Consider the following 23,069-nt stretch of genomic DNA (forward strand, 5'->3'; position numbering starts at 1 on the left):
GTGGCCTCACCCATTCACCTGGCACGTCCCGTGTTATCTGGCCCGCGTCTCTGTTATGGGTGCGTGGGACGAGGTCACGCTGGTGGCTGTGTGAGTTGGCTGCCCTGACTTTATTTACGGATCAGCTCCTTTATGGGACTCTGCTCACTGTCCCTGCAAACAGACTGGCTAAGCTAACCTTGAACGTGTGTTGATAGGGTGCGGTTCATGTGCTTATGGTCTGTTTACCTCCCGGAATGGGGCCCCGACTTGCTCCTCCTGATTTTCAGTTCCTTTCTCAATGCAAGTTGAAGGACTATGCGGCTGGCGACAAGCGCTGTGACACCGAACGCTGTGGGAGCTGCTCCGGCGCTGTTAGACACTCTCCATAAGAAAAAAGAGTTGTCAGTCATGAATTTTCATAGCGATCCCTCTGGGAAAGAATTGAGAAAAACACATTTTGTAGCATTTGGAAAGACGGGCAGACAAATTGTGATTGAGTCTGATTTTTTTTTAATCAGTCAACTGGTATTCAAATAATAGCTTTGGTGGGAGGTTTTTTTTTTTTTTTTAGCTTTGAGCAGATTTTTAAAACATACAGCATAAGTAGATTTGTCATAGCACAGGGTCAAAATTAGTTCTGTTGATGGCAAGTTATTGGATATTAATTCTGTTTAATGAACAAATGCAATTAAGTTGCAAATCCCTTAACAGGGTGCAATGTTAGGCCAATTTTTTAATTGGTATTAGGAAATGTCAGATTAGCATCCCCCAAGGAAGACAAAGTCTTTGGCACAATGCTGGAAACATATGCGCTGGTTTTAAAGTCAGGCCTCTAATCCTCTGCCTGCGGCACTGGCACCCCAAGTTCTAGTCCCGGTCGGAGCGCTGGGTTCTGTCCCGGTTGCTCCTCTTCCAGTCCAGCTCTCTGCTGTGGCCCGGGAGTGCAGTGGAGGATGGCCCAAGTGCTTGGGCCCTGCACCTGCATCGGAGACCAGAAGGAAGCACCTGGCTCCTGGTTTTGGATCAGCACGGTGCGCCGGCTGCAGCGGCCATTGGAGGGTGAACCAACAGAAAAGGAAGACCTTTCTCTCTCTCTCTCTCTCTCTCTCACTCACTGTCCACTCTGCCTGTCCAAAAAAAAAAAAAAAGTCAGCCTCGCTCTCTCACACAGCTGCTGATGGTGCACAGCGGGGCCTGCACCCCCTGCACCCCAGGGCGATCAGACGGCAGCCACCCCAACGACAAACGCACCTTCTCCTTCCACACCAAGCCCGGCGGTAGGAACTGGCCCTCCACGGCTCTCCCACGTGTGCAGGGCAGCACGTGTGCGAGGAAGCGAGCAGTGTGTGTGTGATCGGAACAACCAGATAGGCGAACAAAGGGCACTGCCGGGCACACCGGTTTGGAATACTGCACGGTCGTAAAAAAGAACCAAGACTTTACAACCCGAGCAAAAGCTGGGCAAGGAAACCGGAGGGGACGTCTCCGAAGAAGAGACGCAGGCAAAGATGGCCCACGGCACCCAGCATCACCAGACGGGGGGCAGCTGCTTCATCCCACGATGGTGGCATTATCTTCACGAAAGAAACAGAGAGGAGCAAGTGTTGGTGTGGACGGGGAGAAGCTGGGCCCCGGGGAGAAGCTGGACCCCTTACTCGCTGTACAACAGCTGTGGGTGACAGTGTAGCAGTTCCCCCAGAACCTTAAACACAGAATCACCATCGACCCCCAGTCCCACTTGGGCAGATTCTCCCCGAAGAGTAGAAAGCAGCAGTGGACCAAAACATGCAGGCACCCACACTCAGGGCAGCGTGACTCAGTCACAGCCCAAATGTCTACTGATGGGTGAGCGGATAAATGAAATGCAGCGAGCCTGGGCAGTGGAGTAGTATGCTGCCATGAAGAGGAACACGGTGCGAAAATACGCGGCAGCAGGGATGCACCCCGGAAACACTCTGCTGAAACATTCCGACATTCTGATATTTGGGCCACACTGAATGAAATGAAAGCCACTGGCCCCAGCTGTCACTTGGTGCACCCCACTCTCACAAGTGGCTGGGTTCAAGTCCCAGCTCCACTTCCAATTCAACTCTCTGCTCTTGCTCACCCTGAGAGGTGGCAGGTGATGGCACAAGTACTTGGGTTCCTGCCACCCATGTTGGGGACCCTAACTGAGTTCCAGGCCCCTGGGTAGGCCTGGCCCAACCTGGCTTTCGTTGGCACATAGAGAGTCAACCAGAGAATGGAAGGTCTCTCTCTTTCTCCATCTTTCAAATAAATGAAAATGATTAAATAGCTAACTTTAAAAATAAATACCACTGAATTGTACACTTCAAATAGTTTAAATGGAAAATCTTATGTCATTTGTACTGAACACAGTTTTTAAAAATTCACACCGTGGGGGCCGGCATTGTGGCACAGCGGGTTAAGCCACCACCTGCAACACCGGTAATCCACATGAGCACTGCTTTGAGTCCCTGCTGTTCTTCTTCCAATCCAGCACTCTGCTCGTGCACCCAGGGAGTAGTGAAGATGGCCCAGGTGCTTGGGTCCCTGCACCTGCGTGGGAGACCCAGAAGAAGCTCCTGGCTTCAAATCTGCGCAGCTCTGGCCATTGTGGCCATCTAGGGGGTGAACCAGCAGATGGAAGCCCTCTCTCTCTGCCTCTCTGTAACTCTGCCTTTCAAATAAATGAATAAATCTTTGGCTGGTGCCGCGGCTCACTAGGCTAAGCCTCCACCTGCGGCGCCGGCACCCCAAGTTCTAGTCCCAGTTGGGGCACTGGATTCTGTCCCGGTTGCTCCTCGTTCAGTCCAGCTCTCTGCTGTGGCCCGGGAAGGCAGTGGAGGATGGCCCAAGTGCTTGGGCCCTGCACCCGCATGGGAGACCAGGAGGAAGCACCTGGCTCCTGGCTTCGGATCAGTGCATCACGCCAGCCGTAGCAGCCATTTGGTGGATGAACCAACGGAAGGAAGACCTTTCTCTCTGTCTCTCTCTCTCTCTCACTGTCTAACTCTGCCTGTCAAAAACAAACAAATAAATAAATAAATATTTAATAAAATAAAATAAAATGGAGGAAGTCTAGATCGCCCCGATCTTGACCCTAGCTTCGAATGAAGTGACCGGCCTGACTTCCTAGGCCAGCCCCTAAGGGGGACCCAGCCTCCACGTCGCTCTCTTGGCTGCAGCCCTGAGCCAACATGCAAGTGGCCAGCGACCCTGCAATGTCCTGTGGGAAGCGATGCCCGGGGGGGCCCAGCCTTGGGGCATCAGACAGGCGGGAGAGCCTCCGGGTGACTCCACCCCAGCCTGGGCCTCCCGCGAGACACCCAGGGCAGCAGAAGCCAGCGGTCTCGCCGAGCCCTGCCAACCCCGACTCCCAAGCAAACCCAGTGCCGCTGCCGCTTGGAGCCACTAAGTTCCGCGGTGGTGTGTTATGCAGACATGTGGAACAGTAACCTCCTGACTATATGAGTTGACTCGAATTCCATTTCAAAGCAATCAGAATTACGTAACGCAGATTTAGACGACATAAATGTCTCCTGCAAACCAGCCGGCACACCGAGTGGGCCTCATGCTCAGGGCCAGCTTCTTGCCCCGGGATGTCGGCAAAGGTGCAGGTCCAGTGTTGAGGAGGAGCTGGTGAAGCCGTGGCCTACGATGCTCGCGTCCCGTGTGAGAGCCCTGGGCAAAGAGATTTCCCATCTGCTGGTTCACTCCCCAGATGGCTGCAAGAGTGACGTGTGGGCCGGCGTAAAGCCAGGAGCCAGGAACCCTATCTGGGTCTCCCACAGGAGTGGCAGGGGCCCAAGTACTGACGCCATCTTCTGCTGCTTTCCCAGGCCCATAAGCAGGGAGCTGGATTGCAAGAGGAGCAGCCGGGACTTGAGCTTGCACTCTGATATGCGATTAACAGCAGTTTAACCCACTACGCCACAATGCCTGCCCCTGGCATCCACACTCACTGGCTAGAGGCCTGGTTCTCTTCCAAGCCACTCTCCTTCCTAACAACCGACAGACCGTGTTCAACAAGCTGTAGGTTGCCTGGGCCAGCAGCTGAGTCTCTCTCATCCCTGCACGCCCCTTGGCGGCTGGCACAGCCCTTGGACACAGCGGGTACTCACACCACGTCTGGAGGATTAACCTGTAATCACGGTTCAGGCTCCACGCTTTGCTGCCTGCACAGTACGGGGGCGCTTACAACCGATAACAGCGAGCGAGGGGATGTCTATCATAGGCCCCTCCCTGTGTGGAGTCAGCGCTGTCCCTGGGGCAGCAGGACCAGGGGCCTCCCCGAAACTTGCTCCTGGAGTGCTGGCTGGGCTGGATCCTGAGCCCCCGCACAGAGCCACCTGGCCCCTGGAGTCCCAGGAACTGGCGGAGAGGGAGGCGGGGCCGGGCTCTGTCCGTGGTGCTGAACTCACCTCTCGCTCACCCGCATCCCATTCTCCAGCAGGCAACAACTGTAACCGCCCCGGCAGCCAAGTAGAGAGGACCCTGGGGCCCTTCCTCTCACAGCAGGTTCTGGAATCTGTTTTGACCCAAACCCCAAGCTCCTGTGATCCTACATGGGCAGCTTGCTACTGGCCTGAGTTTGACACCCACTGCCATCACGAGCTGGTGTTTGTGGAGAGCTTGCTGTGTGCCCAACCCCGGGTGAGACACAGGGGAACAGGCAGCTGCCTCTGCAGGGTCTGTGCTCTGGGCGGGGGGCAGTGCTGGGGCCAAGTCCCTCAGCAGCTGAGGTCGGCAGGGAAGGAGGTAGGGCGCCCTTGTTTGCGTGGACCCCTGCCAGCCACACACCTCGTCTTCCTCCTGCAAGGCAAGACAGGTGGCGTGGAAGACAGCGGTCATCGCTAGCAGGACCCACACTCGGGTCTTCCTTTAGGGTCTCAGCCCTGTGTTCAGGACAACAAGTGCTGCCCTCCAGGGCTCAAGATCCGGATCAGCGTCCCCTCGTGCCCCTGCTTGGTGCTCCCCGACATGCCCCAACGGCTTAGCGCTCCCTCCCACCATCCTGCGGCTTCATCCTGTTCCGCATTTCCCACGCAGTCTGGGCCGGGGTTGGAGCTCCCTCCTGCGGGCAGGACTTGTGCCCAGGGCCCCTGAGTGGCATCTAAGATCCCCACCCGCAGAGGAGGTGAGCAGTAAGTTCTCACTGGAGGAGGAGTGGGCAGGACGGGCAGTGGGCAGGACTGTGCCCAGGGGAGCGTGCTGCTGGGTGCAGCTCGGACAAGTGCGCAGAACCGGGAGCCATCAGCTGGGCCTCCGGGAGACAGGGCAACCAGCCAAGCGCCAATCAGGCAGGGCGAGCCTCCAGCCCAGGCTCGGCCGTGCACTGGGCGTGGGGGGGGGGGCAGGAAGTGAGTTGGATGAAGACAGATGTTCTCTGGGCCTGAATGTGGGGCGGGGGGAGGGGGCGGGGAGGGGAGGGGAGTGCAACAGCCAGACTCCGGTTTCCGTGGTTCACTTTCTGTTATGGAGAATCACAAACACATGCATGCACACGCACACGCATGCACGCACACACACACACATGCACACACATGCACATGCTCACACGCACATGCACACACATGCTCACACACGTGCACACACGCACACACATGCTCATGCACACACGCACATGCTCACACACATGCACACACACGCACACACATGCACATGCTCACACACATGCACACATGCGCACTGCTCGCACACACGCTCACACACATGCACACATGCACACGCACATGTTCACACACATGCATGCAATGCTCACACACATACGCACGCACATGCTCACATGGCAGGAATGACATTGTCACCACCGCCCATTCAACAACCGCCCCCCATTTGCTTTTCTAACTTCAAGCCCCCCTCAGGCCCCTTTCCAGTGAAAATCCCATCTTTCCCACTGGGCTCTAAAGGGGGTCCCTACACTGCACCTGGGGGCGGGGTTCTCTCTTCCTGTCCCCCCCCTCCCCTCCTGACTCCCTTGGCCTTGTTGAAGAAACCAGGCCGTGTCCCACAGAACAGGCCTCACCGCTGACCCGGTGGGCGGGGCGCTCGTTCCAGGGAGAGGGAAGAGCCGGTGCTGGCAGAGAACCTGGCGCCTGCCGGGGGTGCAGGGGGGCCTTGTGACTGTGACGGGAGCTGGTGAGCCGGGGGAGGGGCCTGCAGGCGCAGCAAGGGGGCTGCCGTGAGGAGGGACCCGGGGTAAGGAGCCTGCGCTGTTTGCTGGCTGCCCAAGGCCAGGCTCACGGGAGATACAGGAGCATGGGGTAAGGTGGCTCGGGGAGGAGAGGGGGAGTCCCCCGTGACCCCCTGCCCCATGCTGGGGCCCCCATACAGCACCTAGAGCTCCTGCTGATGCCCACCCAAGGACACCCCAATGCCACGATGGGGTGGTCCAAATCAGCCCCGCAACCCCGCTCCCAGTCCACGCCCCAGAGGCCCAGCGGAGCTCCCCGGCATGGGGGCCCAGGCAGCCATATCCCCACCCATACAGACCCACAAAGGGTTAACCCGGCTCCCTCCCTCCTCCATCCCAACTCGGCTGAGCTGACTCCGCTCCCCCTCCCCACCCCCAGCTATTCTGGGACAATGGAGGCAGCAGATGGCCCAGTCCTGTTCCCTCCACCCGACCCTCAGGATCTCTTTCGGGAACAACCCAGAAATCTGCCAGCCGTTTCTAAAAGCAGGCCGGCGGGCGGTGGGGAGCAGGGAGCACGTGGGGGCTGCGGCCTGCCCCACCCCACCCCCCAGCTGGGGGCTCCTTCGGGGTTGGGGCTGCCCAGCCAGGGGCCATCTCCTAGGGCTGGCATCCCAGCCTTGCGTCAGCTTGGGGAGGACGGGGCTTTGGAAGCAGCAGCTGGGCTCCGCACCTGATGGCTGCATGGCCACAGGCCCACGCGGCGTCTCCAGGCTGCGGGTTCCTCCTTGGGAGACCCGGGCTGGGCTCCGGGGCGCAGCGGTTCTAACACAGATGTGCATGGGCCAAGGCCCCGCCTAGGGACGAAGGGAGCCCCCGGCCTGCCTGGGCCCGGCCCCTTGGCCCTAAGGGTCTCTCCTCCTTCCTCCCCCAGCACTTGGGCCTGATGCAGGGTGAGCGAGAGACCCTCCCCCACGCACCACCGGGCCTGGCACCCCACTTCCATCACCGCACCCATTCAGCCCACCGCTGTGGGGCCCCACCGTCTGAGGGCATTTGCACTTATCCAGCCCCTGCCTTGCCCACCCCAAGGCGGAGTCTGCCAGCTCCAAGTGTCCACCCTGCCTCCTGTGACCCTCAGAGCCCCTGACCCAGGCCTGCGGGGAGAGACGGGGAGGAGCCAGTGCCCACACCAGCAGTTCGTGGAGCGCGCTCACTCACACGTGCATCCATCATGCACACACACACGTGACACACACACACATGTCCTTATGCACAGACGTGCTGAAGGGAATACCACGCCCACCAGAAGCCACTGTTCACTGAGCCCCCCTACTGTGCCAGGCTCCACTGTGCCCTTTACAGCCCTGGTACCGCAGCACCAAAAGTGGTCACTGCTGTGACCCGGGCGCCACAGAGCCTGCACCAGTCAGTGGGCTGCAACCGGACGTGAACGAACAAGGGTTTAATTTTCTTACAGAACCGGACGCTGAGGGGCACAGCTGCAGAGGGCCATCGGGGTCTTTCCTTCATGGCAGCAAGGTGGCTGCCCCAGAGCCAGCCATCACAGCCACAGTCACAGTAGGAGGTAAGGTCTGGCACTCAAATCCATCCCCAGAAATCGCCCCCCAAGGGCTTTGCTTAGTTCCCACCAGCCAGAGCAGGGTTGCGCGGTAGCCCCCAACAGCCAGGGAGGCTGGGAAAGTGAGTGAGAGGGTGGTTCCAGTGGGCAGCACCCATGAGGACCCCTCGCCCGGGGTTGTAAGCAGTGGGGGTGAGGCTGCTCCCCCACCCCCACCATGTGCTGTGATTCCCCCTGGGCGCCCTCAGTGACTGGGTGGCCTGGAGACTTGGGGGACAGAGGCCAGAGCCCACCCACGGCCCATATCACACTCTAGAGTTAGGACCCCCAAGCCCAGCCCAGCTCCTGGTCAGTTCAGCCACCCGAGGCCCGCAGAAACCTCTGGCCATCCCCCAGACCCCCGGCCCCTAGACTGCCCGACTCGGCACCCAGGGGCCCCGCCGGGCTGCCTCCCTCAGGGCCCTCGCGGGTGAGTGCCGGCCGGGCCCCGCGGGCAGCTCCGGGCTCACTGCGCAGCCAGCTGTGGACACCAAGGCGTCTCTGGGTAAAGGAGGCAGTGGAGGGAGCGGAACCTGCAGAGACGAGAAACACACAGGACGGTTACCGCCACACCTGCCCTGGTCACCGGCCCGGCCAGGAGCGCAGCACTGCTGGGGGACGCCCGCGCCTTGGGGGTGCCGGCCAGCGTCCCTGGCCCCTGCTCGCCTGCTGCCAGCTGCACCCCCACACACCTCCCCAAAGGGGCCCAGGGAAACCCAGAGTCCAGGCAGAACCCGCTAGGACCCCGCCACCTCCCCAGCCACATTTGGCCCTGCTCTCTCCTCTCTGCCGCCTTCTGGTTACACCACTTCCTCTACTCCCCTGGGCAGGTCAGGCCCTGGTCCCTGCCCCTGGACCTTTGCATGTGCTGTCCCGTCCCCCTGGGGTTCACCTGCCTCCCCAGGTCCCTGGGGCTGCTCCTTCAGGTGCTCCGAGTTGTCCACCACGTCACCTCCTCCGGGAGGCCTTCCTGACCACTCCCGGTCAAAACCAGGGCTCCACCTCACACCCTCCGGCAACAGCTCCCACTTCGCCGGGACCCCTCATCCCACGACTTCCTGTGCACAGGTCTCGGGCCCTCAGCACAGCTCACCTCATCCCTCCCGGCCTCCTGCCTCCCCGCCCAGCCCCCCTCAGCCCCTGCAGCTCCTCCTGCAGCTCCCGGGCCTTCCACGCTTAACTGCCAAGGGCAGAGATGGGGGGAGGGGTGACGGACAAGCCCACTGCCCACAGATGGGACCCACTGCCCCGGGGAGGAGCCAAAGCCAGCTGTCACCCGGGAGGGGCTGAAGCGCCGGTTCCGGGGCTAGACCACTGGGCCGGAGACCATGTGCCTCCCCCAGAATCCCAGAGGCACCAGGAGGCCAGCGAGGGTCCCACGGGGGCGCTGGAGCCCCAGCTCTGCTCTCACTGGCTGTGCACCCAGGCGACAGTCTTCCCAGGGCGTGTTGGGGGCCGAGCTGGAAGGTGCCATCCCAACCCACTCCCTGCCTAGGAAAGCCCAAAGGGGAGAGGATAACCCCCCCGCCACCCCCGCCAGGGCCTGAGGCTGCACTGCCCCAGCACCTCCAAGCTCAGACCTTTCCATCTTCCAGGGGCTCCTGCAGGCTCCCAAGGGATAAGGGCTGGAAGAGCCCTGCGGAGCTACAAGTAGGAAGACCGAGGCCCAGAGAGGGCAAGATACTTTCCTAAGGTCACACAGCAAACCAGTGAGCAAGTAAGGACTGAAATCCACGCCCAGCTCCATGCTGTCATCCACCAAGCTGGCCCATCGCCCTCCTCCCTGGCCGTTCTCTGGACCCAACACCCACTCCTCCCATCTTCCAGCCCGCCCCCAGATTCACCTGGACGGGTCCTCCTCCGGGGAGAAGGGGCCTTGCAGCCTAATGACATTGAGCTTCCCCTCGAGGACACCGTAGCTCAGGGTGACCTGGCAGAGAGGAGCAGAGCTGAGCAGGGGGAGGCAGAGACCCCGCTCGACATGCACAATCCCGCCTCACAAAGAGCCCCACCCCGCCCCAAGGGGCTCCACCCCCACCTCCCATCGGCCACTGCGCTCCCCGGGGGAACCCGGACCCGACTGGGGTTCTGAGACTCCCTGTGGGACCCGCAGACAACCCCGCAGTGCAGCCTCCATGCGCCCGGCAGCGGGACGGAGGCAGCTTCAGCTGAGGGGCGGCTGAGCGCGGGGCAGCGCAGGGGGTTAAGCCGCTCCCTGTGACACCCGCGCCCCGGATGGAGCCAGTTCAGGTCCCGGCTGCTCCACTTCCGGTCCAGCTCCCTGCTAATGCCCCTGGGGGAAGTAGGTGATGGCCCAAGTCCTTGGGCCCCTGCACCCGCACGGGAGACCTGGAAGAAGCCCCTGGCTCCTGGCTTCGGATTGGTCCAGCTCCGGCCACTGGGGGCCATTTGGAGAGTGAACCAGTGGATGGAAAAGATGTGTGTGTGTGCATGTGTGCATGTGTGTGCGTGTGTCACACTGCCTTTCAAATAGATACATCGTAAAAAAAAAAAAAAGACTAGGAGCTTAAGGGATGCTCAGCCAGGACTCCTTCCCCCTCTGCCCTACAGCAGCTGTGTGCCTCAGTGCAGCTCTGTGGATCAGTTGTCCTGTCTGTAGAATGGGTATAATGGCAGTCAGCCCTCTGCATCCACAGATTTGCGCAACCGTGGGTCAGAACTGTCTGGAACAACAGTGTCTGTGCTGCGTACGTGCGCGCTTTCGTCCTGAGCCTCTGAACAGAGTAGCTCGGCACTGACATGCTGGGGCCACAGTACTCGAGAGGGGATGGTAGACCGCGTGGCTATGACGCGCTGGGAAGTCAGGGACCCGAGTGTCACAGGACTCCGGTCGCTCAGCGCCCTGCAGCCCCCCGCAGGCCGCTGCGCCGCCCTCAGCTCACTCCTGTAAGAGCCAGAGAGTTCTAGAAGGGAGCTGCCCACCGCGGTGCCCGGCACAGTGGGTGCTCAGGACACCCTGACAGCTAGGGCACCCTGCTTTGGGCCACTCCAACTCTGCCCCCTTTCCTGGCTTCAGGCCGTGTAGTCCTGATGGAGCTGACCCTGCACCCCAGCTCCAGGCACTGGCAGAGACAGGTCGCAGGCCAGGCCATCGGACCCAGGGACCCCAGCCCTCAGCGCTCGTCTGCGGTGCTGGGACAGAAATCCGGGGTCTGGCAAGTGGGGGAGAGCCTGCCTAGGCACACGGCGAGCACCAGGGGGCGCACACAGCGTCCCGCGGCTCCATCCGACCTCCAAGTGGAACCAGACCTGCGAGGCCCTGCCGGCTGCTCCAGGCAGTGAGCGCGGTACCACTTCTGTTTCACAGCCACGTGGCGCTTCTGTCACTTGCACCCAAAAGGGTCTGAGAGAAGACCCCAGCCCCCCCCACACACACAGCTGAGGATAGCAGCTGTGGGGCAGAGCCAGTCTGCCCCGCCAGGACGCCGGAGTCCCCTGAGACCTCCCTCCACTCCCAGCAGCCCCAGGGTTAGCAGGAAAAGCAATGCCGGGGACAACCGGGAAGGGCATGGTTCCGGGGGGGTGGGGGGGAGGCCCAGAGGCAGGGCCGGGAGCTGAGACGGCTCCTCCTCCTCTGTGCAGAGACTTCTAGCGCCACCAGTGTGAATCCATGGGGGGCGGCTGGTGCAGAGGGCTGGGTCACTCTGCCCCAACAGGTCCCTGGTCACGGGGGCCTCAGTTTCCCCACCGGGGCCGCACAATCCAGGGCTCCAGGTTGACTTCAAATGCCAGGAGGGCGGGTGCAGGAGACCCCACCTTCCCTACCTCACAGCCACCCCGCAGAGCCCGGCTCACCTGCTCCAGGAGCTGGGCCGCCCCCAGCAGCTGCAGGGTCTCCAGGTGGGAGTGGAAGAGGGGGCTGGGCTGCAGGCGGCCGCCCAGCTTGCGCTCCACGATGTAGCCCACGGTACAGTCGTCCGGCAGCCGGATGAGAGCAGACGTGTCCATGAAGCGGGAGCCGCTGATGGACAGAGGGACAGAGCGAGCAGCCAGCATCAGCTGCCGCCCAGAGGACCCTCGGAGGTGTGGGGGGGTGCTGACAGTAGAGCCCTTGATCCAGTTCCTGCCTCTGTCCTGTAGGCCCTCGGGCCTTGGGGAGCCTCAGTGCCCTCCCCTGGGAAATGGGGCTAATCACGGCCCTGCACTCCCCACCCACCCACCAGGCTGCACGCCCGCACCTGTGGGGAGCGGGAGCTTTTTCTAATTCGCAGAGGTAGGCAGGAGCCTGGGTGGGGCGCCCCAGCACAGAGAGCACCCTGGCTGTGGTCTGCACCTGCTGTAGACGCACTAGGACCGTGTGCCCACCCCACTACAGCCCAGGAAACCCCCACCCCCACCCCCCGCCCAGGGCAAGGCAGGACAGGCTGGGGGTAGTGGCGGAGCTCACAGGAACTGAAGCTAAATCCAGCGGCCGGGTGACCTTGCACCTGCTTCGCCTCTGGGTGCCTCGGCTCCTTCTCCCCTCCCCGCCCCGGGTGTTGCGAGGTTCTCCACAAATCAGAGGCCTGGCTTCCAGCCGACCCTAAATTCCAGGCAGTGCCGCTGACGTCAGTGAGAACAGCTGGGGAGGCTCAGGCAGCCGGGCCCCTCCCCTTCAGATCCTGCTCATCGGGGAACTCCAGGGCTGCCCCAGCTCAAATACCACCTCTTCCAGGAAGCCTTCGCTCTTCTCCCCAACTAGAAGGCCCTTCTCCGTGCTCTGAACGGCCCTGCCTTGGCCTTCACCTCCCAGTCAGAAGACAGCAGCAAAGAGGACCCAGCGCTGCCCTGGCTCGCACCAGGGGCCAGCCCAGACGTTTGCTCAGGGAACCCTTACGACACCCCGGCCGTTGTACCATCAGACCCGTTGACTGACAGGGTGACGCAGCTCGCCAGAAGGAGGAAGGCCCTGGCCCAGGCGCCGCCCCCACTCCCAGGGCTGGGTGGCGGGTTGGCAGCGGCGGCTCACCAGTAGCCAGCCCACAGGATGGGTGAGGGCGGATTCACCCGAGCCCCCTGCTGCAGAGCCCCCCACCACCGCCACCACGTCCACCATGCACCTGCTGCCCGCACCCAGGTCCCGGCTCACCTGGCCCACGGGGCCATCTTCAAAGCCAGCCTGCGGTTGATACAGAAGCCAGCGCCCCCTGTGGCGAACCAGAACTGGACCAGCCTCTGTGGGAGAGGAGGACCGAGGAGCAGGGTGAAGGGGGCACCGTGGCGGGACAACCAGGCCACCCCTCACCCCAGCCAGCAGGGCTCAAAAGCGCTGGAGTTCACGTCTCCTCTCCAGCGTCCTGCTCCGGCCTGGCCTCAGGATGCCCATTTTAGACAAAGGGAAACCGAGGCCCAACGTCACCCAGGTAATTATGAGGGCGAAGGTGGCTGATCAGACCCAGGTTCACGTGGATTCTGGCAAAGGGGGCGTGTGTCGCTCAGCCCACCCAGCACTCCCTCCCCCTGCCCGGAGAAACGTCTCTACCTCCCTCCAGCAGGTCTGGGAGGGACGCCCCAGCACAGCCCCTACCCACCTGGGCCACAGAGGCAAGGCAGGGGCCTGGGAATGAGAGATCACAAGGCCACGCCCCTTGACCCAGTGATTGGCCCAGCCGTGGGCTCATGACTTAGGCCAGCCAATCAGAGTCCTTCCCTGAGCCTGCTAACTGCAAGGAGCAGGTGCTCTCTACAGGGTGGCCAAGCCTGAGGCCAGCACCTGGGACCGAGCAGCTTTTCCCCACAAGGAGAGGAGGGCACCTTTCTTCGAGGAAGAGAGGACCGACAGGCCTGTGGGCGCCCGGCTCCAGCGAGCCCCTTGAGGTCTCCATCGATAGCATCTTTCTGGTTGAAACCACTTTCTGCCCCCACCCACCGTGGCCACAGCCCAGGTTCCATTAATTCACCCCCGCATGCCTCTATGGCTGCTGGGAAACCCGCACCCTTCCAGCTGCCCTGTCTCTAACAAGTGCCCAGGGTTGAGTTCTCCCAAGCACACAGTTAGCGCCCAGTGGATGCAGTTGCATCATGAGTCTGAGCTCTCTCCCACAAGGCAGCAGTGAGCAGAGCCCTGGCAGGGGTCGGGGGAGCTGGGAGCCCCACGTCCCAGCCCCTGCCTCCCCCGCTGCACCCTGTGTGACCCTGAGGAAGTCACTTCCCCTCCCGGGGCCTCGGAGCTGGCACTTGTGAGCATATCCGCCCACTTCTGAAGTCCAGTGGCTCCCCAGCCCCGAGGTGTCCTCCCCCACCAACTAGCCGGCTTCTAGAAACGCGCCCTGTAGAGAAAGGGCAGGGCTCAGCGAGGCGGAGCGAAAGGGCTACTGGGGGCCCGATACACAGGAGGCGTCCAGCGGACACTGCCTCACGAGCTGCAGCTTCGGCCCCCGGGCCCCACAGCAGCACCCACGGCTCTATGAGTGAGGGCCCCGCTGGGCTGAGGGCCACACCCAGGTGGGGCGACCAAGGCACGGAGAAGCAAGGTCACTTTGCCATCTCGCCCTGGGGCACCCCAGGGCCTGAACATGCTGGGGCACTGCGGGCTTCTGTGGTGCCCCAGGAAGAGTCCCGAGATCCTCCTTTTGGGGGCCTAGCAGGGTGCTGGGGAGGGCACAGAACCCGCGAGGGAAAGGTGTGACTTGGGCCTGAAGTCCGGTCCTGACTGCTGATAGCTACCAGCGCCTCTCACGGGCCAGCTGCCTTCCAGGGCTTATACATGACCTCAGCCCTTTCTTTGTGCCAGGGTGGTCGGGGGCTGTGGTCACCCATTTCACAGATGAGGAAACTGAGGCACCGAGGTCAGGTGACCTGGATTAAGGTCACAAAGCCAGGGGGTGGCAGGGCTGTGTGTGAACCAGGGAGCCAGGCTCCAGAGTGGAGTTGTTCTCAACCCCTAAAGCAAACTGCTCGCGCCAGCTGCGTGGCCAGGGGTGCCATGGAGACGCCGAGACCCCGGCTCCCCAGGCACGGCTCAGGAAAGTTTAATTAGTGCTCAGACGCCGCGGAGCTGCTGATAATTAAGGCTTCGCATTTTCCGCTCCAGGTTTCTCTGGTGAAGCAGATGGTGCGGCGGGGAGGGAGAGCGAGCCCCGTGGCACGCCCGGCTCCTGCGCCAGGTGCTGCCTGCAGAGGGGCCACCTCCTCAGCTGCCTCTTCCCTGGGGCCAGGGGAGCCCCAGGGGCCTGGGCCACCCGCCCACCTGACGCTCGGTGGGTCCCGCGGACGCGGGGAGGGGCAGACTGCGCGACACCGAGGACATCCCTAGCTAGGCACTGCTCCACTGTGCAGCTGATTTACCCAGCTCTTGGCTTGTGTGTGTTCTAAATTTGGCATGTCTGATCAGCACCCAGCCAGGTGTGGAGATGTAGCAGGTGCTGGGCTCTGTGCTGGGGCCGCTGGTGAACGGTGGGCAGAGGGGGAAAGTCTCCCTTAGGCTCAGAGCACCTCAGTTCGCCACCTGGCCCGCAGCCGTCCAGAGCCTTAGCAAACTACCCACGTGCTCGGTGGCACAGGAGCCACCTGCGCTCACCTGGGGGACCCACTGCTCCTGGCGGACTGAGGCCTTCCTGCGCGCCCCTCTCTGCCTTAGCTGGGTTACCCCAATCTCCGCACTGCACGGAGGGGCAGCCCGAGGCCCAAATCCAGAGAAGGAGCCCAAACCTGCAAGGCAGAACCCGCCCCTACCTCTCCTCCGGCTCCGCCCCCAGGCCGGCCCCGCCCCTCCCCGGGCTGATGACTAATGAATGGATAAAGCGGGGCGGCGGGCACCGACCGAGCGGTTGTGCGGCTGCGGCTCCGAGGCGTGGATGGGCCGGTTGAGGCTGGGCCGGCCCACGTAGACGTCGCGGGACTGCGGGAAGCTGTTCAGCAGCTGCAGCAGAGCCCGCGGGTTGACGTAGTTGTCGTCATCCACGTGGCAGAACCACCTGTAGTCGGGGGGGGGGGGGGGGGGGGCAGTGAGCCGCGGGCGGGGGCCTGGGGGAAGGCAGCGGGGCCTGCTCTAAGCCCCGCCCCCCGTCGGTCCACAGTGACAGGGCGGGCTGGGAACGGAGGAGCGGGCAGGGTCTGAACCCGCGGGTCTGCTGGCTGCCTGCACCTGACTGCTGAGCGGGGTGGGGGACGGTGGTGGGACTCAGACCCCAGGGCCTCTACTCCCGGGCAGGGCCACTTCCTGCCCAGGACTCACCTGAGGAGGTGGCCCCAGGCAAAGGCCACTGTGCCCACCCCGCCCAGCCGCCGCAGACCCAGGCCGTGCACCTGCGCCCGCTGGTCACGAAGGCGTCCAGCTCGGCAGCCATCTTGCAGGACAGGGCGGGGTGACTGTGCTCGGTGGAGCAGTTGGTGACCACGAGGTGGGAGCCTGGAGAAGCGAGGAGTGGTGGTCAGGGGACCCCGGGCAGCTCCTCCCCACAGCCCTGAGCCTGTGCCCATGCAGGCCAAGGTGGGACCGCAGAGCCCAGAGCAGCCCACCCACTGCCACCGTCCACTCAGTGCGATGGAGGCTGGCAAAGAACTGGCCTGCTGGGGCCATGGAGCCTGCGGTCAGTAGGCTGAACCGGGGCCCGGCATCCAAGACCTGGTCCCGCCCAACCCCACGAACTTCCCAAGGGAGGCGCCCAGGCCAGGGCACAGCCACCCTGGCTTTCTCTGGGAAACGCCAAGTGGTTCCCACCCCCGCAGGGCCGCCCCGAGTTACCCAGTCTCTCCCGGAGGCCTTCGTCTGGGCTGTCGGTGAAGACGAACGTCTGGGAAGCAAAGCGGGGTCAGGTCTCAGCTGTGCCAAGGGCAGCCCCAGGCCCACGCGCAGCCCGCCGTGGCCACGCCCCGGGCAGACCACTTGTCCAAGGGGACAGACACACGCCTCTCTTGGTCATGCTTTCCTTGGGGACAACATACACCACACACACAACATACACTCAGGGTGTGCACCTGTCCCGCCTCACTCACACACACACACACACACACACAGAGCAGCACACACACTCAGCAAAACCACACCCCCTGCCATCCAACGCACATGTCACAGTCGCCCTCGGCCTCTCCAGACTCGGTGAGAAGCCCCACCCACCGCGGGGGCCCTGCCACACTCAGGGGGACGGTCACGCGCTGCTGGCCACACAAACCCCTGCACAGTACATGTGCCCACTCCGGCTCTCCCAGCCTGGACACGCCCCCAGCGGGTGCTTTTGCACGCCTGATTCCCAGAGACCCTGGTGGGGCAGATGGCATGATCTATCCCTTTCACAGATGACAAAACTGAGGTGAAGTGGCAGCCCGAGCTTGGCGAGTACACGGTGGGATTGCAGCCCGGGAGCCACGGCCTCGGCCCTCTTCCCACCGCCTCCCGCCCTGGACCAGGGGCAGGGGAGCGTGCAGCAGTGTCAGGCCCTGCCCCCACAGCCACAGACTTGCAAGGCACCAGATCTGCAGCAGGCTGACTTTCTAGGTGATCATTTTGCGTGGCCAGCGAATGATGCTGCAGACACCCAAATGGTTCCCCTGCAAGACAGCTGGTGCACAGACCCTGCATGCGGGGCCGGCCCAGCGTGCGCAGGGCCCTGCCTGCCCGAGCCATCCTCTCGTCCGCTAGGTTACCTGAGGCCCTTCCAGGGCTTCCCCAAGCCTGGGGCAGCTGTGAACCCCTCCTAACCGAGGACCAAAGAGAAAGCACCCCGTCTGTTCACAGCCCCCAACTCTGCTAGCCCTGACTGGAGACGCCCCACGGCCCAGCCCGGTCCTTGTTTTGCTCATCTGCCTTCTGTCCAGAAACTGGCCATTTGGATCAGAGCAGCCCCTGTCGTGAGCCTCGGTTTACCCATCTGTAAAATGGGGGATTGCAGAGTGAAACGAGAGAGTAAAAGAACAGGTTGGAGTTGACAGCGAAGCCAGGGAGAGGAGACCAGGAGGCTGGAAGCCAGGGTTGGCCCCTGGACGTGGCAGGAGGGAACCGGGCCCGTCTCCCAGTGCCCACGGCCACCAGTCCTCTCCTGAGTGGGTCATTGTCAGGGCCGGTCCCTCAGCCTGTTTGCCCGGCAGGACCCGAATCAGAAGAGACTCAGAGCCCCTCCCCTCCCCTGTGACTGTGCGCAGCCTCGGCGGCCCCGCCTCCTGGGTGTGCCTGGGGACACAGCCCCGGCCCAGGCTCCCCTCAGCCCCAGTTCTTTCAGCTCAGAGCCTGTGCCGCATCACTCCCCCTCGCTCAGCCTCCGCACATGCTGTGCCCTCCTCCCAGCCTCTAACCCCCAGCCCGGGCACCCCCTCCTCCAGGAAGCCTCCCCTAACACCCCTTCAGCCACATCAGCCTCTCCTCCCGTGGGTTCCTCCCGTGGTGCCAGCAACCATGGGCTTTGGAAACTGACCCCTGGGTGTCTCCCACCCGGAGACCGCAGGTCCCATCCATCTCCTTGTGCAGCACCAGGCCGTCGCTCAGGGAGGCCAGGGCAGGCTCCACCCTCTGAGTCTGTCTCCCAGCAGCCGCTGTTGCTGACGCTGCAGACCCTGCATCCCCGTGGGGTGGTGGCGGCCCCAGCCCAGGCCCTGGTCCCCCTGCGTCCCGCTCACTCCCTTGGCCGTGTGGCCCACAGGAAGCTGGCAGCTGACCTGTGCACCTGCCCTGGCCTCCTTCCACCCCACCCCCCAGCTCCATGCTGCCAAATGCCCTGCAGCCAGGCCCCCACGCGCTCTGCCACAGCTCCTGACATCGCGACTGAGCCCCTCACTGCCTCCCTCGCAGCGCCGCCCTCCTGGTACCCAGAACCAGGTACTCCCCTACACCGCCACTCTTTCTCGCCCTGCGCACCCCAGCTGTCCAGCCAACCCTCGAGCCCTTGAGAGCCAGTCCCTCCCACAGGCCCACCCGGGCCAGCCCACGGGACCGCTCCTGCCTGCTTTACTGCAGGTGCCCACCCTGGCCTCCTGCCTGTCCCGCCCTGCCCGCCCCCCAGTCTGTCTTCAGCACAGCCCCTCTCAGCTGTGGGAGGAGTCAGACCGCTCTCACCGTGCGCCCTGGAAGACTCGGGCTCCAAGCAGCTACTGGGTCATCGGCTCTCTCAAGACAGGGCCAAATGGGTTTGGAAATGTTTGTGGATGAAGAACTGGGAAGCCCAAATAAATGGGGTTTGGGGAGGCAAAGCAGGGCACCCCAGGACCAGGAGAGGGCCTGGGAGGCTGGGGGTGTCAGGTCCTGGGAATGCTGAGGCGGGCACAGGGTGTGGAGCGCTGGGTCCTCCCCGGGTAAGAAGGGGGCCCTGCCGATGGGTCCGACTGCACAGGCCTGGCACAGACAAAGGCACCAGCAGCCTGCCGGGGCGGGGAGGGGTGGCCGGGGAGCAGCTGCTGCAGGGGAGGGGCCGTGGGGCCCGGCCACCAGGGGACTACAGAGAAGAGAAAGGCGCCCCATCACCAGCCCAGCCCGAGGAGCACAAAACACAGCACACGCCCCCTCGGCCGGGGACAAAGGCTGCACACGAGCCCACCTGCCATCCCCCAAGTTAACCGGCCGGCCGGGAATGGCGGCTGTGGGGAGGCGGCCCAGAGTTAACCAGCTCCGCCTGCCCCATGCAGATGGGGAAATCGAGAGCCGAAAGAGGAAGAGCCAAGGGCACAAAGAGCAATGAGCCCGAGGTTGAGGGATGCTGCCTGGCGAGGGGTGTCTCCCAGTCTGCCCCCCCTCCCCCTCTGAGCACCCTGCCTGCCTCCCACGCCTCCCCGCTCTCCTGCCTCTGGCTCAGGTTCCTCCTATGGAAAACCAGAACAGCCACGCCGACCCCTCCGGCTTGTGGCAGGGGCTGAACCCCGAGGCCGGTGTCTGGCAGGTGGATGTGTGCATCCCTGGCCCCAAGCCCTGCTGCCCCGCTGGCATCTGGGACTGAGCCTGGGACACAGAGGGGCATCGCTGCTGGCCTCTCCTGTCAGCCTAGCACCACCCAGCCGCCCCCCCCCAAGACCCTAAAACCGATCCGGCCCTGGTGACCGGGCCAGAGGAGAAAGGACCCCAGCTGACACGTGGGCTCTGCCCGCCAGCCCTCGGGAGGGGCACTTGCAGGTCCTACTCCCTGGAACAAGGGCACCCCCGCTGCGATCAAGACAGACAGGAAGGGCCTGGGGCCACGTGAGCCCACGCTGCAGACACAAGGCCATAAACAGGAAGCCTGTGGGGAGGGCGGGCCTCGGCGGCTTCCGCGGGATGGGGGGGTGGGGGCCGGAGGGGTGTGCAGGGAGCAGGATCTCCCCAAGATGAGAGCTGTGTGGGGCGCTGGGTACATGAGTCCCGGCCGGAAGAGGGTCATTCCTTAGAGAAAGGGGTCAGCGTCAGGACCAGGACGCCCTCTCCCCACTATGGGGGCTGGGGAGGGTGGGGGGCCCCCAGGCAGCACTTCCCCTCCTGGGCTCCCGGTCACTTCCTCCCTCTGAGCCAGCCGCCCAAGTGGGGACAGCAGTGCATTGGAGGTCTTCCTGCCACGCCCCCGGTAGTGGTCCCAACACCCCCACATCACTGACAGCCCAGGGAGGACCTGGGAGCCGGGGGGCGGGCAGGGCTGGAAGGCACAGCTTATGGGCAAAAGGCCTAAGCTGGGCGCCAGTGAGCCCCATGGGCCTCCTACAGGGTTGCATCTGACACACACCAGCCCCTGTGTGAGCGCCTGTGCACACACACACACACACACACACACGTGCACACACACAGCCCCGCAGCCCAGGCTCCCTGCACGCCCCACCCTGCTCCCTCAGCCCCACAGGAAGTGAGCACAGGAGGTGAGATGGCACATCCCCATTGCAGCATGTGGGCAGCCAGAGCAGGTGCGACCCCCAGCAGGCCCCACCTCGCCCTCCCTCCACGGCCACCCAGAACCAGGGCAGGACAGCGCCTAGGCCTGGGCGAGGACCGCCTGGCCTCTCTGCGGCCTCCACCCCAGCTGTCCAGCACCCACCACTGCCCCTGATGCGGGGCTGGGCCAAGGCGGGCAGGAGTGGGGCCCCCACTGCAGCAGCCGGGGAGGCAGGAACCCAGGGGGGACCCAGGAGCCCGGGGCAGAGGCCCAGCCCGGCCCCCAGAGAGGGGACGCGGTGCCTCTGCTGCACTCCTGGCATGGGAAGATGAGCCCCGGGGGGGCAGCGCAGGGCAGCTTGCCCCTGGAGGTGGCCAGGGTCCCCAGCCCCACAGAAAGGCCCCTGAGCCCTTCCAGCCAGGGGCCACTCCCAGAGCCGCCCACTTGTCACCTGTCGCCTGGTCCTGGAGACCCACGTGTCCAGCAGCAGCTCCAGGCGCGAGCGGTGGAAGGCCCGGGTGGTCTTGACCGCGATGAAGACATCAGGCAGCTGCAGAGGCCGGGGCCCAGGGCTCGGCGCGCTCAGCCCGGGGGCCTCCTGTCCCCCCTGGGGAGACCCACCCGAGAGGAAGCGCAGGACCAGGAGCCACACGCACAGGAGGCTCAGGAGAGCTGCCGCCAGGCCCCGGAGGAGCCGGCACTGCATTGGCCTCGGCCCCCAAACCCCAACCCCAGGCGAGGGGAGGCTGGTCAGGCGGGGGCCCCAGCAGATGCAAAAGCCTGGTGGGCATCGGGGGCAGGCGGGGAGGGGAGAGGCGGGAGTGGGGGCTCTGGCTGCCGCGGAGGCTGAGCCATGGCAGCCGGCCGCCAGCCCTCCACCTGCTCCGGCTGCCCGCTGCCCTCCCCACCGCCGGCTCCGGGGCTGCCCGGCCCCGCCCCTGCCTCAGCCCGAGGGGCGGGGCCAGACCCAGGGAGCCCCAGAGGTGGCAGAAGAGGAGGCACCTGCTGAAGGCACAGGCTGGGCTCTGCGGCTGCTGCGGTGGTGACAACGCGAGACCCTCCAGCCTGACCCCACCCCACCTGGGACCTGTCAGCTTGGCTCACTCCACACTCACACATACCCGGCTTGTGCTCACTCCTCCTCCTCCAGGATGCCCTCCCCATCCTCCCCGCCGTCCCTCTGCAAGGCTGAATTCTAGACTTTCAAGCTCAGCTCAGGGGCCCCCTCCTCCAAGAAGCCTTCCCTGGCGGCCCCTCCCATCCTCTAGGGCTCCCACAGTGGCCTGCTCAGGTCAGTCTGGGTTATAGTGAAGACGCTGGGCTCAGGGGCACAGAATGACCTCAGCTGATTAGGCACAGCCGGCTGGAGCCCAGGCATCTGGTCCTTGCCTGGCCTACAGGGTCCCCGGAGGCACCTGCCCACGCCGTGCCCATCTCACCGAGCAGCCCCCAGAGCCGCCCCTCTCCCAGCCAGGCCAGTGGCCCGGCAGAGCATCCTGCAGTCACCGCCTCGGCCGGGTTTTGCACGAGCTCACTCACTCCTCCCCCTCTGCTTGACCCCTGCCCTGGCTCCCATTTCCATCAGAAAGAAGTCAGGTGCAGCAGGTCCAGCCACCATCTGCGACACCGGAATCCTATCAGGACGCCGGCAAGTCCTGGCTCCCTGCTAATCCACCTGGAAAAGCAGTGGAAGACAGCTCAAGGGCTTGGGCCCATGCGCCCGTCTGGGAGACCCAGATGGAGTTCCAGGCTCCTGGCTGTTCCGGGCACCTGCCTGTCTCAGGACACTTGCACCTGCTGTTCTCGCCCCAGCGCCCTTTCCCTAGAGACCCCGGCCCCTCTGTGCTCTTGAGGCCTTCCTTGGTCACTTTTTCAAGAATGGCAGCCCCTCTCCCCCCCTTCCCGCCCCAGGCCTGGCCCCCCCAGCACCCCACCCTGGCCTGCTTCCTCATCATCCAGTGTCCCGTGTGTGTGAAATCACTGAACGCCAACCCCACCAGGCCTAGAAGAGCTTCTGGCACTCGGTAGGAGTTCAGTAAACATTTGCTCATTAAACACAAGAAAGTACCAAACAGCTGGTAAACTGAACCGTGCCCGCTGCGGCCCAGCCCTCACTCGGGACAGTGGGGGAAGAAGAGCCCCCACCGCCGCCGCCACTGCCATCGTGAGTCCCTCTGCCACGGCCCGGTCGCTGCTCTGATATCCCCGGCTTTGCCCTACGGACTGGGGTTCAAATCCCGGCAGGGCCTGTCTAGGCATTTACCTGTAAAACGGCGACACGGGAGCGGCGGGTTCCCACCACCCACAGAAAGGCCATCTGAGACACAGCTGGTCCCTTTGCCCAGATGAACCTGACCCAGGCCCCACGCCTGGGGGCTCACATCCCAAGACAGTCACACAGACCCACCGTCCCGCCACAAGGCAGAACGTGGCATGGCCTGCAAGTCCGTGGGCTTCCTGGAGGTGGTGTCTCAGCCCGGCTTCAAAGGACATTAAGCTTCAGGCAGGAAGTGGGGCTCAGGCAGGGCCAGCAGCAGCAGAGGTGGGGCAGCAGGGCATCTGGGAGCAGATT

General features: G+C 63.6%; 1 protein-coding gene and 1 long non-coding RNA gene across 2 annotated transcripts; both read right to left on the reverse strand.

Moving 5' to 3' along the window:
* Nucleotides 1-475: 475 nt before the first annotated feature.
* On the reverse strand, nucleotides 476-4,009 carry LOC138844436 (uncharacterized). Its single transcript, XR_011380280.1, has 2 exons — nucleotides 1,234-4,009; nucleotides 476-1,109 (listed from the first exon to the last, which is right to left on the reverse strand). It is a non-coding gene; the product is annotated as an uncharacterized lncRNA (long non-coding RNA).
* Nucleotides 4,010-7,568: 3,559 nt separating this feature from the next.
* Nucleotides 7,569-21,415, reverse strand: MFNG (MFNG O-fucosylpeptide 3-beta-N-acetylglucosaminyltransferase). Its single transcript, XM_002723539.5, has 8 exons — nucleotides 20,949-21,415; nucleotides 16,426-16,474; nucleotides 15,987-16,089; nucleotides 15,502-15,655; nucleotides 12,829-12,914; nucleotides 11,556-11,721; nucleotides 9,584-9,669; nucleotides 7,569-8,272 (listed from the first exon to the last, which is right to left on the reverse strand). Exons 1-8 carry the CDS (start codon nucleotides 21,201-21,203, stop codon nucleotides 8,206-8,208), a joined length of 966 nt encoding a protein of 321 aa, XP_002723585.1. The 5' UTR covers nucleotides 21,204-21,415; the 3' UTR covers nucleotides 7,569-8,205.
* Between the last annotated feature and the right edge of the window lie 1,654 nt (nucleotides 21,416-23,069).

This window comes from Oryctolagus cuniculus, chromosome 11 (genome assembly GCF_964237555.1).
Source record: "Oryctolagus cuniculus chromosome 11, mOryCun1.1, whole genome shotgun sequence".
In the NCBI taxonomy this organism is placed as follows: Eukaryota; Metazoa; Chordata; class Mammalia; order Lagomorpha; family Leporidae; genus Oryctolagus; species Oryctolagus cuniculus.